At 35.4% G+C, this 13,076-nt stretch overlaps 1 protein-coding gene across 1 annotated transcript in view; it reads right to left on the reverse strand.

Moving 5' to 3' along the window:
* Positions 1-13,076, reverse strand: part of STXBP4 (syntaxin binding protein 4) — a 130,784-nt gene that overhangs the window by 73,045 nt on the left and 44,663 nt on the right. Inside the window, exons 11-12 of the mRNA XM_090257359.1 lie at positions 11,054-11,143; positions 7,900-7,965 (exon numbers count right to left, since the gene is read on the reverse strand). Coding sequence (XP_090113485.1) covers positions 7,900-7,965; positions 11,054-11,143 — 156 coding nt within the window. The remainder of the gene's footprint in view (positions 1-7,899; positions 7,966-11,053; positions 11,144-13,076) is intronic.

The following is a 13,076-nucleotide window of genomic DNA, read 5'->3' on the forward strand; positions in this document are numbered from 1 at the left end:
GGAGAAAACTCCAACCTCTAATTTATTCTACATATAAAAATTAACAAAGAAGATTTATAAATATCCACTTTCAGGAGGCAAAGAAACACTAAAATATAAAACGGCCTGGACATAGAAACTGATGAAGGTATTGAAAATACAGAATTAAAAGAAATAAAAAGGCATATCAGCCAAAGTACAAAAATCCTTAATAAAATGGGGGTCTGAAAATTGGTCAACAAAATAGGGGTCTTTTTAAAATCTTTTTGTTTGGAAATAGTTACAGAGGTGCAAAGGAGTTGCAAGAATAGAAACAGTACAAAGAACATCTTCATACCCATTGACCAGATGTACCTGACTCACCAGCTTCACCCTTGACCAACATGTTCACAAGCGAGAAAGAATTCTTGTGAGCCCCTGATGTTTAGAAGCTGTTGTTGCCGACATTTTCCATATTTTCAATCTCTCATACACATACACACACACACACACACACACATAAACACAACCATTTGAGGGTAAGTTACATACATCCCAGCTCTTTACCCCTTCTATTTCCTAAGTAGAAGGATACTGTCTTACATACCATACTACAATTACCAAATTTAGGAAATTTAACATTGCTTCAATACTTTAATTTACCATTGTATTCCAATTTTGTCTGTTGACACAATTGTATCCTTTATAGTATTTTCCTCACTCCAGTGCAGGATCCAGTCCAGGGTCAAGATGGTATTCAGCCCTTTAATCTAGAATTTTTTACTACCTTTCTTCTGTAATTTCATGGCATTGACATTTCTGAAGAACACACACACACACACACACACACACACACACACACACACACACACACACACACACCATACCACACACACGCCTTGTTCTAAAAAAATAAAACTGTCATTCATTTTAGGCTTGTCTAATGTTTCCTCAGGGCCAGAGTCAGGTTATACATACATTCTCAGCCATACTACTACGATGTGCTGTTCTGTCCTTTTCAAGGGCTCATATGTCCATCTGATACCAATTCTTAGCACCAGTGGTAGCTGTCTGATTTCACTACTGTGTATTTACTATTTTTCCCTTGCAATTAATAGTTTGTAGACAGCAACTTTAAAACCATGTTAATATGTAAATATTCTGCTCTTCATCAAAAACTTCCCCTAGATTTAGCATCTGATGATTCCAGTGTGATTCAGTCTTTACTAAAACAGATGCGAAGTGCTGAGTTCCCAAATCTGGCAGCCGTTCTGTAGTTACCAGTGGGCACTCAACCAATTATAACAAGCAAAGAGCCCTCCTTTTTTCTGATTATCTATTTTATTGTACTAATGATATAGACTCGTGAATTACTTATTTTTCAATGGTTTGTAATTCGTTACTGTATTTAATTATCTTGGTCTTAATTATTTCCAGATTTGGCCAGTGGGAGCCCCTTCAAGCTGGTTTCTGGTGACATGCTCCCTTCATTTTGAACACATCCTTATTTTCTGGTGTAATATGTTCCAGCCTCATCTTGTACTTACCCTCCCCCAGTCCTAACAACAGTCATTTCTCCACAAGTCCTGGGTTTCTTTTAGTGGGGAGTGCTTTTTGGGCACGTCGATGTGCTACTGGGGTGTCTGCTTTTAGGCTCTTTCAGTTGACAGAGCTGTGGATACACACACATACACACATGCACACCTGCACACAAATATATCTACATACATGCATATATGGTATATACATGTGCATATATGTTACAGAGTGGGCGTCTCCAAAAATCCCCAGAGCCTGCAGGTTGGGGAATGGGGAAAAGGGAACAGCTTTTAAGATGCCTTTGCATGACTATGGCTAGTAGCTTAGTTTCTCAGTTATGCAAATGGCTTTGGTTCTTCCAAGGCCCAAGAAGATGGGAGGGGTTTTGACCATGGAATGGTGCAGAAAGAGCACACAGAGCCTGCGCAAGGTTCTGTGAATGGTCAGTACCACACCCACAGTGTCATAGGATGCAGTCAGGGATTTAAAAATAGGCGGCAGACATTTTAGCTGGGTTCTCCATGCAGCTTTGAGAGGAGGAGAGGAGATCCATGTGGTTTGCAAGGAGGGCAGAGGGGAACTCCATGCAGCTTTGAAAGGGCAAAAGGAAAACCATGCGTGATCCAGTGCAACATGGCACATGTTTTCCTGGACTGTTATATGGAAGCTGATGACATCGTACCCCAGATCCTGAAGGACAGAGCTGACACATAAGGGATGGGGAACTTCTGGACATGTTTTTGGCTTCTAGCTTTCTGGGGAGCAAGGGAAGTGCTGGGTCCCGTGGGAGAGCAGGGGCCTGAGCTGAAGTGCTCACTGCCCACCCCAGATTGGAATACTGTAAATAAAGACCTGCTTTCCTCAACACTAGTTGTCAGGTTTTACACCCAGGCGCCACGTGAAAGAAGCCCCTTTTGCTCTGTAACACATATATGTTCATATGCACGTATAGATATACTCAGAAATGATGCATTCACAATGATACCTCCAATTCTAGTCCATGCCACAAAATTCTTTCTTGACTTCCTTCATTCTATTTTCTATGTCTTAGCTTTTTCATTGAGATTCTGGACCTCAACAACTATCAACACATTTTTTTCAAACCGATATTACATCTTAAAATCGTTTCAGAATTGTTTTGATCATGCCCCTAAAACAATAAAACATCCTAAAAAACACTCAAGATTTGTTTGCAATTCTTTTCTAACTCAGCCCCAACCTGTCGAACATTGAACACAAATATTGTGGTTACAGGTTACCTGAATTGATTCTTTCTTTTGTTTTCCTTTAGCATGGTTATGATATTCATTTGAAATACAAATATATTCATTTACTTCAGTTTGCTTGTAGTTTTAAGTTCATTTTGCTTTTCCTATCTTGACTGATTTCTTTATATATTTTTGAAAGTACAGACCATTAGCATGCACCCAAAAGTAAAAATTACATAAAATGGCACTTTCAGAGACGTATCTGTCACTCCTTCCTGTATCTTAGCCACCTCATGTCCACCCACGCTGTAGATAACAAAGTTCATTGTTGTATCCTTTATCCTTCCTTTGACTTCTTTTGTAAAGATAAACAGATATTTTAATTTTTCTTGTTTATAAAAGATAGCATACTGTATATGCTCCTTCATACTTTGCTTTTTTTTTTTTTTTAACTTGATAATATCTCCTGGAAATCACTACATATTACCTGAGAGATCTTTATTCTTTCCTGAGCAACATAGTAAGTACTCCACTGCATGTAAGTACTACAGTTTATTCACTCAATTCCCTATGCTTAACAATTAAGGTAGTTTCCAATAGTTTCTCATTATAAGTCGTCGTCGGCAGCCGTCCGTCTCGAGAGACGATGGTGTAGCTTCTTAAGTGTCTATCTGCACCGCCAAGAATGGTTGTGCAGTCCGACTCGGGAGTGACACGGTATCTGTCTCCTCCCGTGTTGAATCGACATCTTGCGATGACGCTGGAGTGTCCTCTCCAGTGAAGCTGAAGCTACAGAGCCTGGGCAGGGTGATATGGAGGGTCTGCTGTTGCCCATGCAGCAGACACCCCCCTCTCTTCGCAGCTGAAGGGTCCAAGGGAAAGACGAAGTCAATACAGCTTGGCTTCAGGTGCGCCGCAGGAGTTGCCGGTGTTGACTACAACGTCAAACCGCCTTAGGGACTCCGGCTCCGGATTTTCTGTCGGGGTTTACTCCCTTAGCCTTTCCCCTGAAGAGGTATGCCGCAAGGCAGCGGAGGTTTTTTGGAGTCAGAGTTTTCCCTCTCTGATGTGCCCTGACTGGAAGATCGAACCAGCGACACTTAGCTCGCAGGCCGACGCTCAATCCACTGAGCCAAACCAGCCAGGTCATTATAAGTAATACTACAATAAATACGGTGTGTATGTATTTTAATAGTATTGGAGATATAACTTCAGGGCAAATGTCTAGAAGTGAGACTGCCAGGTTGAAGAGTATGCATATGTAGAAATGACAAATTTTTCTTCACATGGGTGTACAGTTTGGCATACCCACCAGAAACATGCGAGAATGCTTGTTTTGAAACAGCAGCAGATTAGCAGCAACTATGCTAATCTGATAGCATAGTTGTTTTTTAAAAATAGCTGTGTCGAGGTAGAATTTACACACAGTAAAATTTCCTTATCTTAGATATATAGTTTGATAACTTTGCTTTACCCAAGGTCACAAAAGCTTCTTCTAGAATTTAATAGTTTTAGTTCTTACGTTTAGATTGACAATCCATTCAGAGTTAGCTTTTGAGTATGATATGAGGTAGGGGTTGAGATTCAATTTTTTCTCACATAAATAATCTCTTCTTATATCATTATGCATTGTAACTACCATCTTTTCCAACTGAACTGTGTGTGAACTTTTTTCAAATATCAAGTGACAGTAAGTGTGAATCAATTTCCACTGGTGCAGAATGCTATTAGCTTCAGGTTATTATTTATGTAATTAAGTTTTGCATATCAATTTTATATCTTGCTAGCTTGTGAATTTTTCACTCAGTTTTTGCATGGATTCTTTTGGGTTTTATGAATTACTATTATGTCGTCTGCAAATAGTTTTATCTTTCTTTTCTAATTCATTTACCCCTACTTGTTTTTCTAGTCTAACTGCATTTTCTTTTTCTTTGGTGTGATTTTTATCAGGCTTAGGTATCAAATATTAAACTTGCTTCAAAAAAAAATTGGATCTTTTCTTTCATTATTTTGTATTCTGCAGCCATTTATGTAGTTTGGGGATTGATCGCCAAAGGTCTGGTTAAATTCCCCCGTGAAACCATCTGGCCTGGTCCTTTTCTATAGGGTAGGTTTCTTGATAACTTTATTTTATGGATATAGGTCTGCTGAGATTTCTGTCTCTACTGAGGTCAGTTCTGGTGACCCATATTTCCCCAAGAAAACCTTTTTCATTTAAGAAGTGTGTTAACCCCATTCATTTTAATTAGGATGACTATTATGTTCAGTCTCAATGGTCATGTTATTTGTTGTTGAAATTACTGAGTACCTTATATTTACTGCATTTCTTTACTTCATGTGTCTCTTTTGCTTTTTAAAAAATATTCTTTTGGTATTTAGGAAGGTTTGTATTTTCACTCTATAGGTTACATTTGTATTATGTTTTTAAATTACTTTTTATAGTACCTGAACTGAAATCCTCTCTATTTTTGGCTAACCTTTTACTGTTTTCTTTCACTGTTGTTCTATTACAGTTGTCCCATTTTCCTCCCATTGCTTTCCCCTACCCTGCCCACCCTCCTCCCACAGTCAATGTCAGTTTCACACGGTATTTGTTGACTACTAGCTCTTACTTAAGAAGACAATGATCATATTCTATATTCCCCTTTTCTCCATTATCCTCTCATTTAATAAATAAATTGCATCTTTTGATTTCTGCCAAGCATGCAATGTTTTCATGTCATTCTTCTACCCATGAATTCACCCTCATTTTAGTCTAAGCTATAAAATAACATATGTAAAATGCTTACTGTTTGGAAGTTCTTGACAAGGTTGCTGCAGTTATTTTTTTGGTCCGATGAAAGTCATCCTCTCCTGGAGTCCTCAGAAATACTACAAGGAAGTGCACAGTACTCCAAACTGTTCTTGAAATCAGAGTGTCATCTTGGGCATATACAATATTTTGAGCTTACACTTTCTTTCCTTTAGTTTCTTGAAAATATTGCTCCACTACCGCCTTTACATGTTCTGTTGAGAAGGCTGATGCTGGCCTTTGTAAGCTATTTGATCTTTTTACTTGAAGGCCTGTGCATTTTTTTCTCTATTTATAAAGTCTAAAAGTTTTACTGAATATGTCCTAGAGTTGATCTGCCCAGGTCAAGTTTCCCCCATACCCAAAATAGATTCAGGTCTTCTTTTAGTTCTGAAAAGTCTTCTTGGATTATAGTCTTAAATATTAGTGCTGTTAAGGTGCTTTAATTTACTTCAAGAAACGCTTTTATTTCTTTCATTCGCATGCATTTTCCTGGTAATTTTTCTGGTTTTCTTCAATGCCTTTTCATTTGAATACATTTTCCCTTGGGCAACTTGTAATTTAGTTTTCTTTCCTAATTTGGTTTTGTCTTTTCCTTTTCTTTCTTCCCTAAGTTAGATCAAGTCTCATTTCCTTTCTCCCAGGTTTTTTTTTTTTTTTGGGGGGGGTCAATTCCTATTCTTAGTTTTTAAGTTTCTGATTCTTAATGCCAAATGCTTGCTGGAGGATACTTAAATGAGTTTGGAGTGTGGCAGTACAGTTTTCATGAACTTTGTTGTTGAAATGTTTTGAAGAGGATCACATTTAATTCATATTGTCTGAGGAAAGCTTTATTTCGTATTGTCTGATTTTTCCAGTTGTTTTGTAATGATGGGGACAGATTTTTTTTTTTCCTATTCCTTTTCTTTCGTAGAAAGAGTTCTCAGTTCAACAGCACCCTCTCCTGTGCAACTGACTTTATGGATCTTGTTGACGGTTGTGAAGAGGGTAGATGAGGAGGTCTGGTAAGTCTTGCTTCTCTTCATTTATGCCAGACCCTTAATTTTCCCCTCTTAGGTCCTCCTTTCTTTTCCTCTCTCTCTCTCTCTCTCTCTCTCTCTGAATTTTTATGGAAGTTTATCTGAGCCGAACATCGCCAAGCTGCAAGATCTTAAATGCTCTGGAGGGACACACACATACACAAACAAATGTTTTTTAAGGTTTCCTTTCTGTATTTCAAGTCATTTTCCCCCTACTGATGCAGCTGACCAGTCTTTCTGTGTAATGTGTTCCCGCAGGCCACTACTGGCGAGGGTTATTCAATGTCCTTCTTTGTCGTCATTCCCGAGTCTCCAAGGGATGCCACCCCTTCTCTGTTTATTTGATTCTCCCCCAGAAGCACTGGTTCTAAAGGCTGCCACCTCTGGTTGCACACGCTTTCTCTCAAGTCCTGAGAACCGTGGGGTTGTTCAGTATTTTGGCTTCAATTATTCCATTTTCTCTATCTGGTGGTGAGTTTATTAGCACTTTACCTAATTGCTGTGTTTCTCCCAACTCTTCTCCAGTTTTGAAGCCTCCTCTGCTCTTTGTATTCCAGCTTTCAGTGCCAGGCACACTGCAGGACTTTGATGAATTAAAAAAAATTTTTTTTATATGTACTGAGAAGGCTGTGGTGTTCTCTGTCACATAGTCATATTGAAGATATGGGTCCTGTTTGATTTTATTTCCACTCTTGGTTTTATGTTTTCTGGGAGGATAATTTTGGGGAGATTCAAAACCAGTTGATTGTTAATGATCTCTAACAGTGTTCTCTTAACTTTTTCTTCTTATTATTTTGTTTGTTATCTGTATATATATTTTATGATGTCATTGTTTGTTGTAAACTACCTATAATTCTTTGAATAATTTTTACTTCTAAGTAAAATAAATTTTTACCTCTTATTAATATTATTTTAATTATTTATTGTCATTCCATTACAGTTGTCCTAATTTCCCCCCTGAACCCCCCTCTGCCCAGCCCACCTCCCACGCCCATGGTCAATCCCCACACCAGTGTCCATATCCACGGGTCATTCACACATGCTCTATAAACGTCAAAAATGCCCTGCCTTGCAGGGTTATTTATTTTATGGCTTATTTTGCGTTTACCTTTAATAATATGAGGTATGAGTAACAGAAGAAGAGGAAAAAATAAAATAAAAGAAGAATAGAAAAGCAATGAGTATGATCTTTTCAGCCCATGTATATCTGGTTTCGAAAGCAATTTCAAAGAGGAGTTTTAACATTTCTTTGAGCAGTAGTAGCAGCCTCTATTACTCACATGTGTATGTTCTAGGATATTATACAGCATCATTGCTTTATAATTATACCTCACATGTTTATGCACACACACACAAAACACATATACACAACAGATGCACTTACTTGTTTCACATTCTGGAGTTCTTCTGTCAATTGTTTCCTTTGCCTTTCTGATTCAAATAATTTTTCCTATATTTAAAAACCACTGAATTAATAATTTCTTATGAAGGTATCAATGATTATAATTTTTAAGGCTTTGTTTCAAAGCTTATAAATGCCCCAAATACCCAACTGCTACAACCTGAAAATGTAGTTCCATCAATTTTCTGATTTTATATATACCATTTAAAAGTAATTAGCTATTTACAGTACAATTGTGATCAAAATGTATTTTGTTATTTTAATAGCCATTTTGTAAAGTCTCAAATCTGAGGTCCAACATAAGTCAACCAGGATCAAAATGTGTAAATATGAACTAAATTTTGGGTAATAGCTATCACTGCCAAAGAGCTTCCAAATTGGAAAGCATTATTATTATAACTTGGAAATCTCTCTTACTGTGCTAAAGAAGACATATGAAATTAAGTTGAATAACATTTTCCTAATTTAGCTTATTCTTGGAAGATCATCGATAAAAATGAAGATTTGACTATTTGACTGGTGTAACCAAAATATGAAATGATAGTTCTTAAGGTAGAATAATGTTATGCATGCCAATAAAATATTATCACCTTTTAATTAAAAATTAAGCATATACCCTAAAATGCTCACTTTTAAGTATTTTATAAATAAATCTACATTTTCTTGGTCGAATAAGAAATACTAAGTATAATTTAAAACCATTTAACTATAAACTTGATCTGAGGAATTGCTTGAAGATTAAATTGAGTATAAATACTCATTGCACACTGCAATGTTTGTGAGAAGTAATCTGCTTTCTGGTGTATTTCAGCTCATTCGTGTCTAAGAGACAAAATGAAGGTATGGAGAGGAACATACTACAGCGACCTAAGGAGTCTGGCCCCGGCCAGGAGCCAGGGAACTGCTGGCTCCCAAGCTCTGTGCTCTGGCAAGTCACCTTCACCCATTGTGTCCTAGTTTTTTGCATCTGTAAATGGAAAATATATCTATTTCCATTCAGCTTGGCAAAGCAGTAGCAACGTGAACTCTGCAGAAAGGCTTTAAGTTAAAGAGAGCCCACAGCACTTTAAAAAATCACTCTTACCAAATAAAATCAGACATTAGCATCAAATTATTTTGGTTTCATTTTTATTTGTACCTTAAGCCAGAGAGAGATGTACAGGATAATGGTAAGCAATGAGAGACCAGCTATATACTCTGTGAACTTCATTTAACAACGCCAATTTTTGTGTCTGTGTATAATCCAAGTAGAATCTCAAATAAAATATTTATTACTTTGTATACTCTTTTATATAGGTAAACAAGTAGTTCTCAGACAATAGATAGGTTTTGTGCTAAAGGAAATTCCAGATTATGTCACATTACAATATGTTTGGTTACATCTCATAAACTTTAAAATGTGAATTTAAAGCTTCCTCAGGGAAGCTTGTTTAAATGTTACATGAACACACTGTTAAATTACAATTCTAATAATTAATGTCGATATTCATATAAAAACTGAAATATATCACTAAATAGCAATGATAAACATCAAGGAAGTGAGAAAGATCTGAGAGCCTCTAAAAATTCTGATGAACGACAAAATGTAATGGTTTATGCATAAGAACGCTACCTTACCAAGACAATTAACAGTCCTAAGAGGATATGAGAAAACTATTGTCAATCTATTTTTAAAACTGAATTTATTCACTTTTCAAACTAAATTTATAACTTGTTATACCAGAAATGTAGAAAGACAGTGGTTTCAAAGTTGTAATAAGTATATAAGATACTCCCTTAGAATAGAATGATGTTCATATACATTTGGAAGAAATATGAATTGGTGAAGTCTTTTGAAAGGGAATTTGGTAACATACATAAAATTTTATATGTCCATATCCTTTGAGAAAAAAATTCACTTTCAGAAATTTATTCAATTTGTACTTCTACAATTGTAAGTCATGCAAAGTTATACATCTACAAAGCTGTCCATAATTGAATTATTGTTAATAATAAAAAACTGAAGACAGCCTAACTATTCACCATTAAGAAACTGGTTAAATAACCTAGGACAGATCCACCTGATTGATGACAGGAGAGCCATTACAAAGACTTTGACATATCTGTGTTTATTAGCTGGAGAAGTAGCCCAAGATATGATACTAACAAAGTGGGGGGAAAAGGCAGGTTGTCAAAAAGAGTGTGATGTATTAAATGCTTTTGTAAAAGTTAAAAAATATATAGTACATATTATATATATTTGTGTGTGTGTGTGTATAAGTACACACATTCATTTAAAGAATATGACTGGCTATCTAGAGAAAGTCTACAAAAGGATAAACAAGACATGTTTAACGGTGCTTCTTATAGAGACTGGAATTTAAAAACTAAAGTAGCAAGGAAATTTCTTTTTATGGGTGCAATTATTTTGCTTTAATAAAAATTAAATAAACAATAGAATTTCACTTATTTATGAAAATTATTAGAAATAATATTAAAATATATTTCAATGTTTAATTAATGGTAAATTAGGTAGTTATGTTGCTTTTCTCAAAGATTTAAAAAATATAATGGCCTTGTATAAAAATTAGAATTTAAATTTAATAATCTACTAAACACAGAATGAAAACATAAAGACAATCAAAATCTTAAAGTATATTTGGGATATATTGTGTGTTTTTTCTTCCCTTAAATCATACTGCCTTAATTCCAAATCATGTTAACAAAACAAGATGGCCCTGAAGCATGCCTGCGAATAGGGGAGAAAATGTATTTCCCAGCAAACATCTGATGACCCAACAGTGTCAAACTTTGCTCTATTGGCTCCTCATCCTTGCCACCAAAGTGAGAAAAAAAGGGGTGAGAAATAGCCAAATCAGAAGATATGAGTAAAAACTACTGTTCACACAGAATCTTACATGTATTGTGAAATATAAAGTGTGTGAACCAAAAGATTAACTGTCTAAAGCTCAACCGAAGAAATAAATTATTTGTTATTAATATTCAATATTGACCAATATTAATTTAAAGCTATTTGATATTAATATTCTTTATTTAAAAGTAACACTAAGTCCCAGTACTTCCAAATTCAGCACAAGATAATTTTCTTCCTTTTTTTTTTCCAAAGAAAATGTGAGAAAGCAAAATTGGAGATTACCTTAAGTGTATTCATTTCTTCCAAGGCATCATTTCTTTCACACTTAAACCTTTCCATTTCATCTGCTTCTAAGGAATCACAGGTGATTAGCTGTCAACATTAAAATATAAGTGAAAAATTATGCATTCGATGCTAATTATGAGAACTAACATGAAAATCCCTTTTGACAAGGCTTCGGAGTCATCTGATTGGGTAAAAGGGGATGTTAAAGTAATCTAGGGGAACTTCACTCATTTACGCTTAATCTTACATTGTTGTTACTTATAACGGAATGTATATGATTATCAGGTATACATAATCTGTTGGCATCTTTATGATTCTTATTTAACAATATATTTTTCCTTAAAAGTCCAAATCTCAAGACTGTGTTTATAATGTTAAAAAGACTTTATAAGCTATCAACATAAACTATTCCCTGAAGATATCCCCTTTCCAAGTATATGGTCTCTAAGGCTAACCAAATGCTGCGTAGTATAAACCAAGACTGTTTACGAAACCCACTGAAGTACATTAATTGATCATGTGTCTTGTTTTAATTAAACACAATGTAACATAACAGCCAAGTAAGTGCTTAAAAAGATTCCTGCACAGAAACTGTGTCTTGAAGATAAGATTAATAATTCATGCACAAGTGAATAACAACAACAAAAAATGGCAGAGCTGACAATCTCTCTTACTTTTAACATGATCTCTTTGACAGTTAATTGCAAGGTAAAAAACAATGACAATTTTATCAGAGATAAAAATCCAAGTCTAATTATGGCCGCCTTCTATGTAGAAGCTATAACAGAACTAAAAATATAGAAAATATGATTTAAAGGATTAAGTAGAGAAAGCAATTGGATGCAGAGTAGAAAAAGATAATACAAATAATATCAGCCACTTATTATGTGCAGACACTTGCTAAGGACTATATATATTCAATATTAAATCCTTACTATAGCATTGCTTCCATTTACAGATAAAGAAATGGGCTCAAAAGGTTAGTAATTTACCTAAAGTTTCACAGCTAATAAAATGGTCATCCCAATTCTCACAGAAGTCTGACATTAGTTTGTGATTTTTTACTAACTACTCAACAAAAATCATGGTGAATATTAATAAACTCAGATCTGCTTTCCAAATCCTAGAATAGCAGAAGTAGGGCCATCCCTCAAATTTGGGGAGAAATACTCTCCCTAAACATTACCGGCTCTTTTTGTTCTGACACATTTGCTTTTGTGTATCGATAAGGTCATTGTCTATAATTTACATGATCTCACATTCTTCATCTGTCTCTACTCTTTTGTAAATATTCAACACACACTCAGAAAATCCCTTCTTACACTGTTTTAGATTCGTTTCAAATAGATTTTCAAATGTAAACATATTTCCTACAGAGTGGTCCAAAGGATATTAACTAGTCTTGTGCAAAAGCAATACTGGGCGGTGGTGACGTTGGCAGTGGAGTTATCTGACCATACTACACCACAGCCCTGCTTTATATATTATTATTCTCTATTTGGACTCTCCTTTGTTCCCTACCTAGACTACCTACCATTAGTTTCATCTGTTTCCAAGATAACCAACACTATCATAAGATTATTATTTCTATAATACCAGTTTGAAGATGTCACTGTTCTCCCTGATGGCTCCTAGCAGACAGTTAATAAAGTATAAACTTCTTAGTTTAATATTTACTCTTTCAGTCCTAACTTTCTCACTGACCTGTGTGTACTAGATTATCTTTTTTTAAAAAAGTATATCATTCTCTGCTTACCATTACATTATATAAATTTTATGGTTGTTCATGCAGGTGCTCACTACTCTCTGTTAACCGCCTGAGCAGATAAAATTCCATTTACCATTCAAAACTCCCTCAAATGCCAACTCTGTCATGAATCTTCTCCGAATGTTTTAAGCTCTTTTATTATTATGGTCTTACCACAGCATGCATTTTAAAACTATAATTCTTAGTATACCTTACTTTCCTTACTTTATACCCTAAGTTCTTTGAGGGACAGGCTGGAGTTTTACTTATCTT

The sequence above is a fragment of the Furipterus horrens genome, unplaced genomic scaffold, assembly GCF_987537825.1.
Source record: "Furipterus horrens unplaced genomic scaffold, mFurHor1.1.pri manual_scaffold_11, whole genome shotgun sequence".
In the NCBI taxonomy this organism is placed as follows: Eukaryota; Metazoa; Chordata; class Mammalia; order Chiroptera; family Furipteridae; genus Furipterus; species Furipterus horrens.